Raw genomic sequence first — 19,947 nt, 5'->3', positions numbered from 1 at the left:
TGTATCTCTGAATATCGTGACTACTACAACATGCCTTTATAGCGTATAACGCCACAAATGAAATTGCAGTTAATATTTTTACTTAAGTGGAACAAAGCTATTGGTGACAGAGCTAGAGCCTTTCTTACAGACTGCAGCTGGCCAATTGCTGCTTTCAAGACTGAGTTTAGGATTGGCAGAGGTGAGGAAAACAGTGATTTGATAGATTTCCTGCTATCAAAAGTAATAGTTCTCAGTTTTCACCCTAGTGCTGCATGTGTTGCATCCAGTAGTTAAACAGTTCATTAATTCATGCCTGACCCTCCCATTGCTAAATATAATAGCAGGTTTTAAAAGGTTTAAAATTAAATGTGACATTGCAGAGTAATTCAGCTAAAACATGTTTGCTCTGTACTTTTTGTGTCGACTTCTTATACAGCAGCCGTTTCCCTTCACATAGAATTCATCTATAGAAATATTTCTCTGGTTGGGTTGGGGGGAAACAAAGCAAATTAAGATATCCTTCTAAATATGAGCAAGTTTTCATGTGTCAGTTTTGTTTCACTTTATCTTGTGCAGCTGTGGTTTAGTTTTGGTTTTAGTTAGCAGCAGAGTTTATCAAGCATCTCTAACATCCTCTGAAAGGTATTAATTTCACACCGAATGCCACTTGACTCTGGCTCTTCAAAAGCACATGCTAAATTTAAAGTGCCATTTATTTTTATATGTATATATATATATAAAACACAGGGGCCAGGAGAATAGCTGCTTGTAAACAGACAGTCTCACTCTTGGCTTTGTCATTCTAAAAAGTTTTTTAGATAATTTTGTCATTCGAAAGTTCTACTTCTGCTGCAGCAAGGCTGTGAAGGTTTCTGAAATCCCACCTGAGGGTTTGTGTAGCTTTTATCTGAGAAGCCTTAGAAATTTTGGAGATACGTTTTCTTAATGCAGCTGGGTATGAGTGAGCAGCATTATCAGGTGATTAATGGCAGCCCAGGTGCCTGCTCTGCCTGAGCGTAGACAGAAGAGACCTTCTGTCACTATCAGGAGACTGCAGAAGTAATTGTCCATTCCAGCTTGCATAACAGCCCTTCTTCTGTTCTAGTTTTTCTTTTTTAGCAAAAACCATTTTTGTGGTTTTGCTTTTTCATACTGAGGATCTGAAGTTTGCTGTAAGTTGTTGGGAAGCATTTTATGGCTCTTGTGGACACCTCCGAATTAAATATCTAGTTACTTGCAGTTTCAGAGAAACTTGAGTCAGTGAGCCAATGACTCCCACTGGGGAGTGTGATATGTTGTCTCACCTGAATCGAATTCAAGATACAGTATGTTAGTGTTAGTAAACCTTCATGCTGTGAAAGAATCTCAAAAATGAGGAGCCTTCTCTACCTTGGAAGTAGAAACAACTGCAAAGACATATATTGCAGCTGGAGTTCATCTGTTTCTCCTCCATAGACCTCTTATCCTTCACTGGGATAAAGATTTCTGCCCTTTCTGTAAAGTTAGTTTGCCCTGAGGGAAGTCTGCATGGATGCAGTGTTTCCCATTCCTGTTTTCACTGTGAGGCAAAAAAGAAAGAATTACAAGGTGGCAGCAGAAGTGTTTCTGAATTCTCCCATGTTGCCACAACTGCAGCAGCTGTCAGTTTGTGCTCAAAAGTCTCTGCATCTTTTTTGAGCAGTGATTCTTCAGAACCTCGTATGGGTTAACAGTGTTCTCTGTCAAAGACAAGCACAGACTAAAGCCTTGGTGCTTGAAGGAAAGCAAGGGAGATGGATAAATTGTAAATACAGCTGGCACTATGGATGTTCTGCGTTGCAGTGCGCTGGTAAGGAGATGAGTTAGGTAGGGGGATACTCTTAGCAATGTCCAACTGTTGCAAAGTGGCTGATGTACCCACTGAACATACAAAGCATATGGTTTCACTTAGAGGGGCTTTTCTTAATCTGTGCAGCCCTGGCAAAACATGTCAGCCTATAAAAAAATGGGTATTGCAGTGGGCCCAGTACTCTTCTAAATTTTTTGATTGTTTATGGAACTAATCCTCATTTACGTGCATTAAAGTGTTGTTGGATGAAAGAGGATGAGCATCAGACATTGTGAATCTTGATTGAGAATAAGATGTGTAAAGTGAAATGTATGCAACTGCTTTTCTGAATTTCATCATAAGCACAGTGTGCTAGAAAAATGTGAAACTCTTACCTGAGACATACATTTATGAAAGGAAATCTTTGCAAATGTTTCAAGTTGACTGGGGATGCTGATGCATTTTGAAATCGGTTGTGTTAAAACTTACCTGGCCAGAATAGTGTCCTGTCCTTGCAGTAGCTGTTCCCTAGCTTTGAGATTATTGGTTCACCAGAGTTGAGATTATGGGAAGACTGCTGTGCGTCAAATGTATTCCACTTGAGAAGATTGAGAAATCACAGAACGTATATTCATGTACATGAGAATTAAGGGAAAGGCACTCTAAGCTTGTAATACCTGAGAAAATACCCAGCACTATTTGCTGATGAGTTAGGGAATTTAAGTGAAATGTTACATAGATTTTTAATACTTGTCTTTGGTTTGCTTTCTGTAGCTGGATTTTTTGGTGTGCATCATTGATACACACAAATTCAAGAAGCTGGCCAGCAAATCAATGCACTTCAGAGTCATTGCTTTTTCTTCTGTGGGATTCTTTGGTTTCTCCTGTGTATGTTGCTTAACTCTTTCCCCATGTCAAGATACTGTCTAGCTAGCAAGCTACATAATGGAGTTATTTTTCTGACCCATGATAGACCTGGAAACAGAATTACTTTACTAGTAAATTCTGTGTATAAATTGTGAAAGAGTAGGTTATGGCCTTTACTGAGCACTTGGCAATTTCTTCCTAGTGTGGATGATTTGGCTGGGTAAATTAATGTAATCAAATCCCATTTCATCAAATGTATGCCTCTGAGCCAGCATATTAAAATGTGTTTCAATTTTTCCCAATATCTGACTTCAGCTGACTTTATAAGTTTCCAAAAATGAGTCGCCAAATTCTTATCTTCAAATTAGAATTGGAATCATTAATTAGTCTGGAATATAGATTCTCTTCTATTTAAGATTTAGCTTTGTGCAATATTCCAGGTTTATACCCTTTCATATATGCTTTATCAGAAGGGAAACACATCATCTGTTGTTTTTTAGTTGGCCTTTGACGTGTTTCATGTATTTCTTTGTGCTGCAACTGTACAGTTATCTTCTTTGCATCATATTCTTTCTCATCTCTCCTTTTTTTTTTTTTGTTTTGTCTTTTTTCCCCTTCCCATGTTTTCAGTCAGTAGTGAACCTGATCAGTGAGCTACAGGAGCAGATGTGTAGACTGCAGCTGGAAATTAATAGTAGAATTCAAGAAAGAAAGTCTCAAGATAGGAAACCAGACTTTACACCTAACGGTCCTCAATCTAGTCCAAGATCAGTGGTAGAGACTCTCAGCCAGAAGGATTGTTCTCAGTGTGACGTACGAGAAGTACAACTTAGCAGCAGCCTGCGTATTGCCTTTTCTCTTTTGGTGCAGAAACTAAATTCCACTAACCAGAGCTATGTTGTGAATTGCTAGCATTGATCTTTGTGGCTTTAGTTAGCAAAGAATGAGGTGGTGATAAAAATTACCAAAAAAAAACCCCCACCTCAGACAGCTCACCCCTGGTAATTGGAACAAATATGGTGACCATTGATGTCTGCCTACTAAAGCACAGATATATTCAAGACTCAATTTCCTCTTTCAGGTTTTTTATGATTTTTTTACTTGTAGGTTTGTAGTGCTGGTGCGGTGTGGGTTTTATTATTATTATTATTTTGAAGTTTGTTTTTTTTTCCTTAGTTGAGATTTACCTGTTTGATATGCAGCATGGTAGCATGGTTTGGTAGATTGCTAATTTTCCTCACGATAATGTAACCCTAGCTGTGCATGATGGTGCATCCTAACCAGTCCTCTGAACACAGGTTATTATTTCCTGAATATTTTAAAAGCTCAAAACAGGCATAAAATACAGTTTCAGGTAAGACTTATCTGAAATGTATCCTTTCTTTTTCTAATGATAATGTTAAAGTGAATAAAAAGAGCCATAATAAAAATATGTTTGTACCTTAAAAACAGCAAATCCAATGCATTTTTGTTTATTCTCTGACATTAGCAGTTACCAGAAAAGCATTTTTGAAATGACATTACAGATCCTAGTTGTATTTGATCAAAAGTATGTCACATGTCAAAACAAACGTCACATAAACTGCTTAAATTTGCTGAAGGTGGAATGATACTGGTATGCCTGGAAAAGTCTATTTTAATAATGCTATTAAATCAGTTTGCTTTAGTTGCCACATCTCTTTAGTTAAAATCTGGATACCGAGAACTCATAAGTAATCTGCTTATATTGTGAGGGAGTTTTTCAGTAATTTTTCTCATGGGTTTATTTTACAAAAGTAACTCATTTGGGTACGATGCCTATTTTTAAAGTAGTGCTATTGTTTCTGAGCTTGCCTCTGTCCAGAACTGTTAGACTACAGTGCAAGCTGCATATTGGGAAAATAATGAGAGTTAAATCTGTGAGTCATTAAAAACAAATATTAATTTAATCCAATATAATAGTATGGCTGTTTAATGTATACACTGTACAGGGTTCCAAAATTGGATTACACTTCCAAATTTTTCCTTTCCTCAGTTCATTTTAAGACATTTGGTCTCATCAGAGCTCAATCAAGGATTTAATGATATTGTCCTTCAGAATAAACAATAAGATATTCTATAAAGGAAAGGGAGGAGCTGCATTTAAGAGACAGCTTTGTCAGAGGAAAAGGCAGAGTGCTAGGAACCCTGGCTGGCTGCAGCTCTAAGCTGCATCAACTCTGTTTGCAAACTGCCAAACATGGGTGCTGAAAGTAGTGTATTTGTAGTTGTATTTGACTGTATGTGTGTGTTATTAAATGCCTGTAACTTGGTAGATAACATTTAGTCTGTGTCTTACTTTTCTTGGTGAACACCTTAAACACCTGTTTGGGGAGACGATTGTCACTTTAATAAAGTTAGTAATCTTTTAGCACTGCCTGTTTCTGCTTACTTTCTGAGGTGGCTGAAAAATAAAATAAAAAAACACCCAAACAAACAAACAAACAAAAAAACCTCAGTCCCCAAAAAAACCCAATAGTTAAGGTTACATGAGACTGCAGTTGTGGATTTTTTGGCTCTTTTTCACTGAGAGGCATACAACTTCACCAGGCTCAGCTATCTTCCTTAATATGACTAAGAAATTAGTTCATCATTCCAAGTGGAGTTTGGGAAAGTATTCCTTATCTCTCAATTCGAAATAGATTTTGTCATCTTAGACTAGGTCATGGTTTTTGATGTGGTGGTTCAGTGTTCATTACTGTGTGGTTCATGCATGATCTTTTAATTCAGGACTATGAGAAATAAATATCTACCAGAGAAATCTTAGTTTTAATTGCTTTTCTTCTTTTTCAGAGTTTGCTACAGGAACTTAGACACCTCAAATTTAAAGTGGAAGAACTGGAAAACGAAAGAAATCAATACGAGTGGAAATTAAAAGCAACTAAAGTAAGCAAAATACCTGGCATTTACTAATGACAGACTTATTTCAGCTAGAAAGGAATATGCTCTTCTTTTCATCAGTATTTACTTTTCTTACAATTGCTTTGTTTCACGGCCTACTGTGAAGTTTTCTTTGGAATATCTTTGGAATAAGTATTTTCTTTTAAAGTTTTTGTAGCTTCTTTTTGTGCCTTTTGCTCCCTCCTTGCAGTTTCCAGTCTTCTACCTTTTTGTAATTCTTATTAAAAAAACCCAAACAACAAAGGCATTTTGACTTACAAAAGGCTTGTTCTGAAGAAAGGCCTCTTTGAAGGTTTTCTGTACTTTATTTGTGTAATGGTGACAAGTCTCTGGACAAGCTTTCCAGACTGAAGAGAAGAGACATGCAACGTTGGTTGGGTGTTCACTTAGTATGGAATTTATTTTAATAGACATTAAGCCTAAAATACACCATTAGATCATCTGCTTTGACTCCATGCATATCGAAGTGCATAGCTGACTTACCCTTCTGTTGACCTTAAATCCTGGAAAACTGTTGGATCATAATCTGGAGAAACTTGATGTCTGCAATATTTCATTTTCCTCCGCAATTAATTTTTCTAGTTGAATATTCTCATTGTTAAACAGTTGCACTTTATTTATAGTTTGATTCTTTTTTTTCTTTTTTTTTTAGCCCTTTTCCACTAGATTAAAAAGCACCTCATTATTTTCCCCTGTTGAGGTACACTTTTGTGCTGTAATCACATCTCCTTTCATTTGTGTAGTGCTGCAGTCTCTGTTCATGTGAATAACTGACTTTTTTGAGTTGTGGTTGGATCTTGGAAAAACATTTCAAATTATTAAGCTAAGTTTTCTTTTAATACTTGGTAGTTTGATCCCAAAATGAGAGACAGCTCTTATTTGTATTACCATTTGTTTCTTTTGAGAATTCTTGGGTGAATATTGAAATGTTGCTATTGTGTGTTTTTTTCCTGTTAATAGCTCTTGAATCCATGAAGATGTTTTCTCTGACGTGGTGGATATGAACAGTTCTTTGGGAAAATATTTTCTCAAGCAGTGTGTGGCCAGCTGCCAAGACAGATAAAAACTGTGGAAAGTGTAGGAGCAGAATGAGCATAAGAAGAATTGTAAAACCCATTGAGTGCGAGAAGATGCAGAACTAGAAAGGAGAAGAAAGTACAGGGAAAGAGAGAGGAAGTAGAAAAAATGTTGTAGAGATGACAGGAATGAGACATTAAAGAAAAAGAGGGCGTTTAAAAAAGCTATGAGATCAAATAGACTAGGGAAGGCAAATCCAAATCTGGTATTAAGAGGTCTGCAGCTTTTCTTTTCCTGTTGCTCCAGCTTCTTAGATGAGAAATTGGAATATTTCCATGGCTGGATATAAAAAGCATATTAGTCATTGGGAAGTGTAGGAGCCCTTCAGAGATACAACAAGGCAGATTCTTCTGTTCCATATGGAACTGCAGGCAGAGCACTGATCTTGTGCTGAAGTCCAGCTGCTTGCTTCCTGGTGAAAGTGTTTGTGTATTGGAGTAAATTACTCCATGTTTTTCCATGTTTGGATAATGTTATTTGGTGTTTTGCTTTATTTTAGTATTTTGAGAAACTGGTCACATTAGTGATTTTTTTTGTTTGTTTCCTTTTTTCTTTTTTTTTTCTCCTTTTTTTCTTTAATTGCAAGGAGGTTTAGTATGCTTTTGCTGGGGGAAGTGCAGAATGTTGATATAGAGGCTTTAAGGCTATTAAAGAAAATCTTAATGAAGCTACCAACTTAGTAAAGTATGTTCTTGACAGTTTTTCTTGTAAATAGGGAAAGTCACTGTATTTCAAGCTGTGGACAATCACAGAATTCTTCCCTCTCTTTATTGCTGAGATCTTCGATGTGTGATACTGTAGGCCAATCTAGTGGCCATACAAACTGCAGGAAGTGTAAATAAATGAACCGCTGACACTTTGTTGCATTTAAGTGGTTGCTTTCCAAGCCATGCTTTGTTTCTAGCCTATTTGCTGTAGTATCTGATGTGAGGGAGAACAGTTTTGTTACCCTGCTGAGAAGAGAGCTCAGCATTAATGGATTCTCTGTTATATTAATAAGTAGTAGCTAAGATAAAAACTCAGTATCTTTTAAAAAATGCTTTGTTATCTTTTCATGCAAAACTCAGGAGTTGCCCTATAATAGTGAGTATTATATGAGCATCGCTGTAGCATCAAGGGCTTTCTAGAGTTTCTTTACCTACATGAATCCTTGAAAATTTTACCTTTCTGTAAGTCTCTTTTCTTTGACAGCTAATTGCATTAGAAAAAGTGAGCTTCTGTAAAAGGAATGGAATCGTAACACCATGAAATATGTACAGTTGTTACAGTGTTTATGAAATGTCCTGAATTGGGAACAGGGCGTGAATCAATGTAAAGTGTAATGCTTAGAAATCTTCTAGTTCATGGGAAAGAATCATAGAGGATCGGTGACGACATTGTTCTGACTTTGTTGTACTCTCTTTCAGGCTGAAATAGCCCAGCTTCAAGAGCAGTTAGCTCTCAAAGATGCAGAAATAGAACGCTTACAAAGTCAGCTGTCTAGAACCTCATCACATAGTGAAGTGGCAGAAAGAGGTAAGAGGAGGGTAAATAAAGTTAAAAATCCAAAACCCTACTTTAACTTCACCTTGCTGGCAGCTTGGCTCAGTATTTCAAAGAAATGCAAGGAAATACAAGAATGGACTTACAGTATTTATTTGGGGGAGAAAAATGTTGCAAATGTATTTTGTCTTCTGGTAAAGTAGAAGCCTTTACTATGTGAAATTCTGTCCCAATCTAGAGGCAGCACAAATTGCAGTAAGTGTCCTAGGGACACTGAAACTTTTTCTACTGGAGTTTTATTTATAATTGAAAGAGTCATTGCAGTTCAGTGGGAGTATATTTTTTTTGTCTATACCTTCAGAATTTTTTTGAAGGACATTTACAGTTTCCATTTTTTAAGAAGAAAAAAATCATCACACTGGTACCTAAGCATAATGTTTAAATGTCCAAACGTTCTAAAACGTAGTTATTGATTCACGTCTTCCCTTTCTTCAGGACTATATCTCGTTTAGGCTCCCTCTCCCATGAAAGGTTGGACCAGATGGTCTTTCAAGGTCCCTTCCAGCCCACGCTGTTCTGTGATACTGCAGGTTTCTGTTTTAAATCTGCACTGTTGATGCAGGTCAATGGCAAATAAACCAGTTTGTTTAGCCTTTGATCTCGACCAGTCATGTCACAGTTCTCTGAAGTATTGACTCCTGGAGCTTCTGTCAATTGCTGGGCTGCGAGCAATACGATATTAGTGACCTTTTTCTTCTGTGATACTGACACTTACCCATGCAGGAATATTTACCACAGTGCATCAGCTTAGCTGCACTAACTTCTTCTGTGGGTGTTAACTAATGCTTCCAAAAAAGTGCCCTTGTCGAGATGTGACTTTTGAAGTGTTGTGCTACCTCTTCCACAGGGCTTACCAAGAATCTCCTTACAGGAATTAACACAGTTGTGTCTTTTCTAAAAGACTCTGTATTGTGACTGTTGTTTATTTCAGAGAAGTGACTTAACATATACTTGGTGCTGATTTCACTCAGCTGCAGAGCTTGTGCATGTAGAGCACTGCATGCCTAACTAGAAAAACTGGTTTGTCTAACAACAGTTTTTTGTAGAGGAATTCTTCTACTAATAGAATTTTGTATTTTCTATGAGACTCCCAAATAATTTTTGGCATTTCAAAGGAGAGATAGTGGTATGACAATAAATTAGGAGTTCAGCAGCATTCAGCTTCTAGTAGTGTGTGTGTTCCTGTTCATGCTGAAGATGGGTGAAACTATCCTTGGTTCCAGTGGGGAGAAGAATCAAACCCTGTACAGATTATTTAGGGTACATTTAAGGAAACCACTTAGACTATATTTGAATGGAAAGCGTGTGAAGCAGTAATAATTCTCCTGTAAAAAAATCACTTATTTATCAGATTTTTAAGTGGTCTTCTCAAATAAAGTTGAAAAATAATGTCAATGTACTTGTGGTATGCTAGAATGCATATTCTCATTAAACTGCAAAATTTATCTAATATGTGCTTTTTCTACATACTTGATTTGACTCTCACCATTTGCCATCGTAGAGGAAGTTTATAGGAGAAGGCTAAAAGAAAAACGTAAGCCTTGCAATTCACTTTTGGCTTTATCTCACTGTTCCTTTCACACAAATTATAACTCAGATGCATTCTGCAGCAATAATTCAATGTTTGTTTAGATTTGGCTGTCTAATTGTAATATACATGAGACATCGCTTTCATTGCTTGCAACAAGCAGACAGCTACTTGCCCTCTTTAGTAAGATTTCACTTTAGAAAAAAAAAGTCAGAGGTTCACAAATCAGATAGTTGGACTTCAAAGGGACATTGTCAAGGTTAACAGACCCAAAACTTGAGCTTTACCACCTTCTATTTGTACATATGTAAAACCCATATAGTGTCTGGAAAGATGACTTTATTTGAAAGCCTGCTTCCTTGGAGGGGAAAGATTTGGGCTTTTTTTAAATCAGCGCAGTAAATTTAGAGGGAAAAAAAAAAAAGAAGTCTGAATAAGAGTGTTTCCATACTTTATGTTGTTATAAATACTATAAGTAAAGTTTGCTTGAATGTGCCCATATATACCTTGACACCAGTTCTCTTTGAAGTCTAATATTTACAAAGATTGATTAGTAGGACTGTGTTGTGGTTTTTTTAATGTCTTTTAAAAAATCTTCCAATTGCATGCTTCCTGCTTGCTGGCTTTACGTTTTGATTTGGCTGTCTCTGTGCATGTCTGGTGTTACTAAGTGTTCTCTTTTGCAAGAGAAATGCTTGTAGTGTTCATTTACATGTTTTATAACTTAATCATTACAAGGTGTGTATTTTTCAGGATCACTGAAAGAAAAACTAAACGGTTTTTTGCAAATAGTTTAGATATGACATTGTATGTTCAACCTTTAGTTGTAATACCTTTTTTTTTGAAGATGCTTTTTAGCAGTATTGATTTTCTTTCTTCTCTCTCACTTCATGCCTGCCACATCTGTTTTTCATAGTCTTTCGTGAAACAAGTGGGTCTATTTTAATGTCAAAGCATGAACTCCTTTAGTGGCCGTTACAACAAAAAAAACTTTTTCAGGTTCTGTCTCTATCATCTACACTCGATTTAATATAGGTTGGTACTGGAGGACTTGCTAGGAATAGCATGTAGAGAAGAAATGAAAGATTTGGCTCTGCAAAGTTAGGATGATGTGATTAGCAGCCTCAAATTTTCAGAGAGTGTGTTTTAACTGATTTGACTGTAATGTCCCTGTATATCCTCTATCTTGTAACACTAAATCGTGTGTAAGGCAATTCTGTGTTAGCTCTTGGTGTAGGTTTTAACTTAGTTATTCATACTGAAATGTGTTGAGAAAAAAAAATTCACAAATTTTCCTCAAATCAAACTAATTCTTGTTATTTTTTATTTCCAATGTCTGTGAACTACTTTTCATAAGCTGGCAAATATTTTTTTTTCCAGATGGAAAATAATTAATTTTCAATCATACTTAAAATTATTTTCTTAAATATGACGGCTAACACACTCTCATCTATTGCAAAATAAGCTTCAGTGTTTCTTTCTTTTTTCATTACTTGACTCCAGAGTATAAAATAGAATTATGTAGCCTTTTATAAGCAAGACCAGCATGTTTTTGTTGTGTAATGCTTTAATAGTTCAGCTTTTGAAAAGCTCTAAGCTAAATGTAGTTTAATAGTGCATTTGCCATGCCACTGGCAGGGTTTTGATTACTCATAAGAATGTAAGGAGAGTATCACAAAACATATATTGTTTACACTAAATATAGCAAGGGTATTTTCCTTATTTTGAAAACATTTTTAGATCAAGAAGTTCAACGGTTGAAGATAGGAATGGAATCATTATTGGCTGCAAATGAAGAAAAGGTGAGAAAATAATCTTTGTTCTGCATAGTAAGAATGAACTCTGAAATATTCTCAATAACCCATTTTCTGTGAGTGCGATATTGCCACACAGCCCATGTTTGGACTATCCCATGAGATTGTGACAGAAGGTTGATTTTTAAATAGAAAGTGTGGATGACCTTGCTAACGTGGCTGCAGAACTTGGGAGACTCATTAGATTCCAGAAGGGAGTAGAAAACCAAGGCTGCAATAAGCAGAATCTCCTGGTTTCTGCTGTTGAGAAGATCACTATGCTTTGTTCATCTGTGGCAGCTCTTCATCTTCCAACTGAATCTGAAGTGCACAGATATCCCCAGTTTAGATTGTGATATTAGAAGTCAAACTAGCCCTTGACTCAGATTTTGGGAGAAAGGGACCAGGCTTTAAAGACACATGGTGGGGTGGAGGGGAGAAAGGGCAATACTAAAGGAGAGGGGTGAAATTAAACGCATTTCAATGGTAACTATGTTTTTTGTCTCTTATCACCTGAATGCTGTTTGCCTGTCAGACATTTCAAGTGCAGGGTTTAGGGCTCAGTCTTGGAGGATGTTGAATCTCTACCTTCAGATGCCGTTGACTTACTATATAAATTGTACCTTTTTTTTTTTTTTTTTTGGAGGGGGATTAATTCTTCAGGAAATTGTAATTCTTGTTTTATGGTAATAAACCAGGCTATAGGATTTTCCTTTATGGTGACACACTCGTATATGGTCAAATAGACAATAACATACATCCCTAAAAACTTCCTTTGGTAAGTGGGGAATCTGGACAGGGCAATGTTAATCCTGGAGAACATTAATGTGACTCATAACAACATTCAATTCTTAAAAAATCAAAAAGCCAAAATTTACATCTGGAAAATAAAAGACGTGGCATTATCTCTTGCCAAAATTATTCTGAGTCTGCTAAGATTTTTGTGTTGTAAGGGAACACAAAATACTTTTGCTTATGTCCTAATATCTGAATGTACTTACAGGGCAAGGAAGGTTATTTCCTTTGAAACTGTCAATGTCTAAGCTGGTGGACTGATGGCTGACCCACAGCTTCTTAAATGTTTAATGTAGAACTGTTGCCTTCAAAAATATTGCAAAATAAAATATTATTCCTCGGGAAAATAGCTCTACATGGCTTTTGGGATATTTCTTGTGTCATTTAGGACAGAAGATGCTCAATTAAGTTGCTAGCAAGTGGTGCACATACTTATTTTTAAAAAAACTAGGTATGTTAGTCTCAGGTCTTTGCTATGAAGAAAACCTGTTGCTTTTATCTGTAGTTGGAATAACGGGGTATCTGTTTTAGGCCTGTTTTGTCTTGTGTATACATGCTGAGGTGTGAAGGGAGGATCAGCAGAATCCACCTTTCTGCAATGTGGTCAAGGTCTGGTTTTGTGCCTCAGTGCCTGCTTCTCTGCTTCTGGGGCTTTCCTGACACCACCTTGTGAAAACTAATTCTTTACTACTTGCTTGGGTTTGTATTCGGTGCTCTGTAGTCACAGCACTGGGCAAGATTATTGCACAGGAGTGGTTTAGAACTGGGTCAAAGAAACAGGACAAACTGTAGGAGAGCAAATTGCAAGATTGCACGCTTAGTGGCCAAGAGCAAGAATTTATTATCATCGGGGACACAATATCTCATACAGAAATGAGAGAAATGACAGATCCAATCAAATAACGATTGCTGCCCATCACTGTGTTGCATCTGTGCAAAAGGCAAGTGCCCTCCCTGAATACGTGAATCAAGATGCTTTCCATACATAGTAGGAAAGTGTTGGGTATTGGAGAAAGAGTGGAGTCAAATACTGCTTCAGACATTCATGAGACCTCATTTCTTTGGTTCTGTACAGGTTTGACTGCCTAAGTTCAAAAAGGTGTGTTCAAAATTGGAGTAAAGAGTAGAGGTTGGAATGCAGAACATATCCTACAAGGGAGGATTAAAGAACATGACTAGATTGTTAAGTTGTATGAAACATAAACATGATTTACTTTACAATTACAGGTATGATGATAGCTAAAAAACAAACACTGCCCACTTCAGACAGCTGAGGTTCAACTCCAGAATATTCCCTTGACTCTTAGAAGTGAAAGCGATTTCCAAGTGACGCTTCTGTAAATAACTGATTTGCTAGTAACATCAAAGTCCTCTGGTTTCCTTATATCCATAATTTCACACTCTCCAGCAAACATGATGTACCATGGCGAGTAAAAGCGAAGAAATATACCTTACAGGGCATGTGAGAGACTTGATCCTGCCTTCTGGAAAAGCAGGCCAAAATCACAGAAATGAATGTGTAATACAGTGTTTCTGCAGGTTAAAAATGTGGGATCTCAAATAAGATTTGGTTTTAATGCTTTTCACAGGACCGTCGAATAGAGGAGTTAACACTGTTGCTAAGCCAGTACAGGAGGGTCAAAGAGATAATGATTGCAGCTCACGGTAAAATGTCTCGTGAATAATTTCCTGATATCAGGTCTTTTAAAAACTGCATGCACTACAACTGCTATTTGTTGTCTGCTTAAATGTTTGTGTATAGTGATATGTATTTCATTATGCATAGATTTGTATCATGTTGGAGTGCAATGAGACGGTGAGCATACACTCGTTCACATACAGAGAGAACCACGGTATGCCTTGACCAGGCTGTAGTTTGTGGAAATTTCCTTTTTCTTTCCTGTGCTGTAGGCAGTACAAAAAAACCAGGGTCAAATCTGGCTGGAAACTTAGTCACAATGTTACTATTCAGCAAGACTTCTGCCACTGAATCTCATGCTCGACTGCATCAGTTAATAGTAAATCCCTCCTTGGAGCCTATTTTTGGTGCTCTAGGTTGGTTTAGATGGTGTCATTAGGGATTCTGACAAGGATGACTGGTGAGATTACCGCTCTGGTGGCACAGGTCTGTGAACTGCTGCTCAGTTGGGTCTGAAGCACTGCAGTGCACCTTCTTGCGTGCCAAGGCAAACTGAATTCCACAGCTGCTCTCCTTAAAGCACTCTGCAGCGTGCTGCGGTGGGGCAGGAGCTCTGGGTGCAGAACTGCACCCCTTAGCAATGGCTGGGTGGGCAGCTGGGGCCATGGTGTTATTAGCCCGGTGCCTCTTGCTGATGTCTCCTCCGAAGTGCAGGCCTGACACACGTCCTTCATGGCCAAAGCCTCAAACTTCCTTTCTGCTGCTGCTGGTTGCCATCCCCTCAGTTGTACGTGGGTTGTTAGAGGCCAGACTAAAAGGAATTACAGCAAAAAGGGTGAAAAGGAGGTAGCAAGCAGCAGGACAGTTATGCAGACATAGAGTTTGTTGACACAGGGGCAACTAGGAAAGTTCGTTCAAATTAGTTAAAGGCATGAGTTTACAATATTTTTATTGTAATTATATCACTGCATTATATCACTATCAAAAATCTGTTATTCAAAATCAAAATGAAATTTAGTTTTGTTTAAATTAATTCATCTGTAGGAGATGAATAAAGTATACAAATAGGTATTAAGTTTGTACAGTGTTTCCTGTGACCATTATGTTATGAGTAACTGTTTTCTACAGTGTAAAATGTTATCAGGAGACTTTAGTGATTTATAAACATTAATGAACTAAATACATCCTGTATTCAGATTTCCTACACCACAGTTCAATTCAGGAATGGCAGTAATGACCAGCTGCCAGCCAGCTAGTGCTAATGACACAGTATTTTCCTTTTATGTCATGGTTTTTATATGGCATTCACAAAAGGAAAGCTGATCTCAGGTGCAATTTGATAGTGTTAGGAGGGCTTTTTTTCTTTTTTGCTAAAAAGAGTTGCAATGAATATAATTAGTTCAGCTGCCCTTCTCTTTCACTAAAAAACCATCCTGACAGCCAACTAGGCAAGTTCTGGTTTGGAGGGAACAGCTGAAAATCTGTGGTTGCTTTTGGTGCACACGATATTATATAATAAACTTCAAAATTTGGGGAAAACTCTTTTGTCCCAGTTCTCAGTTATGCTTCAGGAAGTGGAGTGGGTTTTAGGGCAGTCTCGTTTTAAGTTGCCACCTTAGTTTTCTGTACTAAATTTAGTCTGAGAATGTTGACCTTCTGAAAGGAAATAGTTTTTCAACATGCATCGTCACATTAACAAACACAGTATTTTCAGGTTCTGTATGGCAGAATGGAAACTTGTATTTAACGCACAGGAATAGGGAACAAGAGTCAGGTAAATCTCTCTTTGAATGTTCATTAAAAAAAAAAAAAAAATCTCTCACTTGAAAGTGTTCTGAAAGGCAGTCCAGAGGTGTGGTTGTAGATTTTGGAGACGTATGGATGTTAACTCCCACGATCGCTACACCACTGTTACCCTGAGAGCAGGTGCTCTCTGCAGTAACTCCTGCAGTTCCACACTCCTCCCACGTCCCGGCTGTACAGACGAGCCCACCATCCCCATTTTTCCATGGTTTTGGAGGACGTTTGTGTGCACGAGCGAGGAGCAAGCCATGATGCTCTGGATTATTGAGTTGGTACTACAGGGAGAGTGATGTTTAATGTACGCTAGTATAGATGTTCAGTACAGTGTAAATAAAAAACCAGTGATGCTCAGCATAACACAACAAAAACAAACCCCAGAACGTGTCGGAACTAGAGCGTATACTGAGATTGCCCACACTGGGGCACGTACTGTGACGGCTGCAACAGCCCAACAGAACTTGTTACCTTCCATGTGTTTGTGGGAGTTTCATGTTTAGGTTGCCAAGAAAAATCTCTTGATATTTTTTTGTTTGTTTTCATTTTCGTTTTATTTCTAACCGTGTGTTTTAAAGATTCTCTTTGAAGTATAATCCCTGCTTAAAAGCTTTTGGTCTTCTGTCTCTGATAACTGTTTCAAATAATTACTTGACAGAAACACAATACATTGTAAGCATTTCTTGGTTTTGCTCAAGGCAAGCTACAGATCATGTTGACAAATGATGTCTGACTCTTCACCCTAGGTAGCACATGCATTTAAAAAAATAAAATCTGTTTTGGATTGAAGTAGGGCAGCTGCTTGAAACAGCCACTGGTGATTAAGTAAAATGTAAAGGAGCTATCTGAACGTGACTGTAGGTAGATCCCTTGTGCTGGCTGAAGGGCTGTGAACCAGTTTCACTTCATATTCTGAAGGGCCTATGGTCAGTACTGGGTTTGTTGGCAGTCTCTGTCTGAACTGCACGATTACAAAGCTCATGTCTAATGAGTTTTCAAGTGCTGTCCCTTCTGTTAGTGCCAAGACTTAAATAGAAGATTTGGTGGGGTTTTGTAACTGCCTAGAGCCACTGCACCTCTGTCACATTAATTAGCAATTCTTAATGTGCTTAAAGGTCAATCTAAATTTTTTCATCATGGCATAGCAGCCCTTCCACACCCTGTTTGCAACTCTATGCATAGGAGATCTCCAGGAAAAAAAAAATATCCAAAATATTCTAGAGGTTTGCTGAGCACTAAATATTCAAATCCCGATTTAGTATTGCAGCTGTGACAATTTAGGAATAAAAATCCTACTAAATAATGAACTGGGCATATTTATATTTTTTTTGTTTAGATCTGGGATATCTGTAAAAAAACTGGAGCGTGTTTACCACGTTCATCCTTGAACTGAGCATGGGGCACTGCATTATGATACAGATGCCAAACATGCATACCACCTGTAGACTGTGACGTAGAAAATGGTACCAACTTGAACTTGCCTCAGAACATTACACTGTGAATTAGAGCGGTTCAGAAAGACCTCGCGGGCAGCTGAGCTACTCACAGCAGAGCACAGCATGTAACTAGAAGTGGTAAAATTGTTGCTGCAATGCGGGTAAGCCAGAGCCTGAAGGAGGGGTGGGGAGCGGAGAGGCTGGTGAACTACATGCATCAGATGAAGCCTGAAGGGGAATTTAGAGGCTGAATTATTTAGACTGTCCGATACGGTCCTAAATGTTGATTTTTCTTTGGCCTGTTTCTCTCCTAATCCCTAATGCTCACAGGCTCTTCTGTCTCTGGTGGCAGTGAAGAGGAACTGGACACAACTTTAAGGAAGTGGAATCTTTTGAGAGATCCTCAAGGAGAATTACTTAAAACAGAGGTACTTGGTAAAGATGTTTTAGGAGCAAGTTCTGCTGTACGTGTGGTTTGTTTGTGTTGGTTTCTCTGTAGTGGCTAAGGTAATGTAGACGGAGGGTTTGGCTCTGGCTGAATTTTTGTGCTCTCGGTATGATTCAGAATCAGGGACTAGAAACTCTTCTATTTCACACAGGCCTCTTCAGGAGAACTGTCACCAGCTGTGCTCTCTCCGGTGCCACACAAAGCTGTGGAAATCAGGCAAGACCTTTGTTTCTCGTGTTTCATTTGGATTGTCCTAAACCTGTATTATTTAATCTGTTTAACTGTTGGCATCTTGTCTTGCCTGGTTGTGGCTTTGCAAGAACTTGTGGATAGTTGTGAAAGCAGCGTTTTCCATGAGAGTGCGCAATATGTAGTTGCATTAGGTTTGAATTACAGGACTACGTTAGCACTTTTATGTATCAGAAGACATACGTAATGTAGTACTTAAACCAGCATATTTTATTCTGCTTTAAAGTGGAAACGTTCCAGTATCTTCAGCTAATTTAACCTCTACACAAGAAGAACCTTTGGAAACCATAAATAGGTAAGCATGAGTAACTTCAATTGAAATGTACAGCATACGGCCAGATGGTTTTTTAAAATAATTCTGCCTTTTTGCCATTTGTAAAATCCCTTCATGTTGAACACTGTTCTTAGAGAGTTGTTGCTGTCTACTTTTGCTTCTAAGATCTACTTTTGCTTGTTAAGAGCTTCAAAAAAATCATCTATAGATACAAGGTTTAAAACCAGACATTGCACCTTGTTGCCTTTGATTGTTGGTCAAAGGATGTCTGGCTGCTGTCTCTGACTTCACCTATTGCAGTTTCTGATACTCTCAGTTTTAGGCTAGAAGTATAACAAGATAAATTAATCTCCTAATTCTGAATTATCTGTTATATGCAGACATTATGTGATCTATACAGCTGTCATATGATATGGTTGTGGCATATGCAAATATACTGTGTTATATTAACTGTTGCTTTTTTTCCTGTCATTATTTTAAGAGTTCAACAGAAAAAAAAGTCAAGTAGTTTAGAAGACTTGCAGAGTGAATCCCTGGAAAAGGTTGGTTTATTTGTAATCACAATTCCTGGTGTTTAATATCACAACTAAAAGATAAAGGTCAAGTATAAATATTTTCTTTTTTTTTTTTCCCCCCCACATATAGTATCCCTAGCCACCACTACCATTGTATGTGGGGAAAAAAGTCCTAATGATAACAATTCCGGTTCTTTTTCTACCTCATTGACAAGTTCATAATAAGCAAACTAGCTGGCAGACCCATATGTACACATTCTCAAATTCAGCTTTTCACCTAAAAGAGAACAAAAAATATTTGAGATACAACAAATAGTGAGGAGTAATTTTGTTGAACTGCAGTATTATTTTGTTTATTGGTATGTGTTTTAAAAATAATTTTGATTTCCACATTGCTAAAAATGTTAAGGCAGCAAATCCTCAAAGTAATAAAATATTGGGACTGGGTATTTCCACACAGGATTCCTTTGTGAGTGTTTGCATGCAGATATGCGTGTCGCTCCCTTAGACTTCCGATATAAATGGCATTCCTGACAATGGTAGTGATGCTGCCTTGTTAAAACAGCAGCACTGTGATTAATTCAAGGGCTTAATTCCATTTCAGTATAAAGACTTTCCAATTTACAAAGTCTCATTACATTCTGGCCCAGAGGCTTGCTTTGTCATTGTGTACACTGAAATTTTTCTGCATTTGTAATTATTATGCTTTGTGAAACTATTATTGACGCTTTCTATACTCAAATTAGGCTTATACTAGATTACCCACACCAGCAATGCCATTTAAAATGGATACTAGTAATATGGTTGTTCCAATTCTTCAGTTTCTCTTAATTTTTTCTTCATCTGTGAAGATTACAGTGACCAAATAGAATGTTTGAAATTTGTGTTGCACTCATTTGATTGTGGTCATACATGTGACAAATCACTTCAGAACTAACACTTCATTCCATGTGGAATTTATGAAGGTCTCTTTTCTCTTCATAACTTTTATTTTCCTGTCTTAAATTCAAAAACTTAATTTGTCTCTTTGATATGATGTGATAAGGCTGTACCTACACATTTAGGCTGTAAATCTGCTCCGTCTGTTAAATCAGAGTCCACAGAGGCAGAAAAAACGACCAAGGATATGGGAATTGTAGCAAGCCACCCCCACGTTCAGCAAGGCGAGGCGCTGAAATTGTGCCCCCTAATTTAGGCACGAAACTTCTCAGTGAAATCATTGAGACCTCCCTATGCATATGAGTGAGTGGCTGAATGTGGGTTAGTTACAGCCAAAACT

General features: G+C 37.6%; 1 protein-coding gene across 5 annotated transcripts in view; it reads left to right on the top strand.

The window, feature by feature from the left end:
• PPFIBP2 (PPFIA binding protein 2) overlaps positions 1-19,947 on the top strand; it is a 102,817-nt gene that overhangs the window by 71,521 nt on the left and 11,349 nt on the right. For 4 of the 5 annotated variants that reach the window (XM_040609163.1, XM_040609161.1, XM_040609165.1 and 1 more), the window contains 9 exons: positions 5,468-5,560; positions 8,059-8,167; positions 9,696-9,728; positions 11,463-11,524; positions 13,900-13,975; positions 17,513-17,610; positions 17,782-17,846; positions 18,106-18,174; positions 18,635-18,695. In XM_040609163.1, the coding sequence (XP_040465097.1) occupies positions 5,468-5,560; positions 8,059-8,167; positions 9,696-9,728; positions 11,463-11,524; positions 13,900-13,975; positions 17,513-17,610; positions 17,782-17,846; positions 18,106-18,174; positions 18,635-18,695 (666 nt within the window). The remainder of the gene's footprint in view (positions 1-5,467; positions 5,561-8,058; positions 8,168-9,695; positions 9,729-11,462; positions 11,525-13,899; positions 13,976-17,512; positions 17,611-17,781; positions 17,847-18,105; positions 18,175-18,634; positions 18,696-19,947) is intronic. The other variant, XM_040609162.1, reaches the window with a different exon arrangement.

The sequence above is a fragment of the Falco naumanni genome, chromosome 10, assembly GCF_017639655.2.
Source record: "Falco naumanni isolate bFalNau1 chromosome 10, bFalNau1.pat, whole genome shotgun sequence".
NCBI classification, from domain to species: domain Eukaryota; kingdom Metazoa; phylum Chordata; class Aves; order Falconiformes; family Falconidae; genus Falco; species Falco naumanni.
The sequence above is the reverse complement of the archived record's forward strand: the minus strand, read 5'-3'. Positions and strand labels throughout refer to the sequence as shown.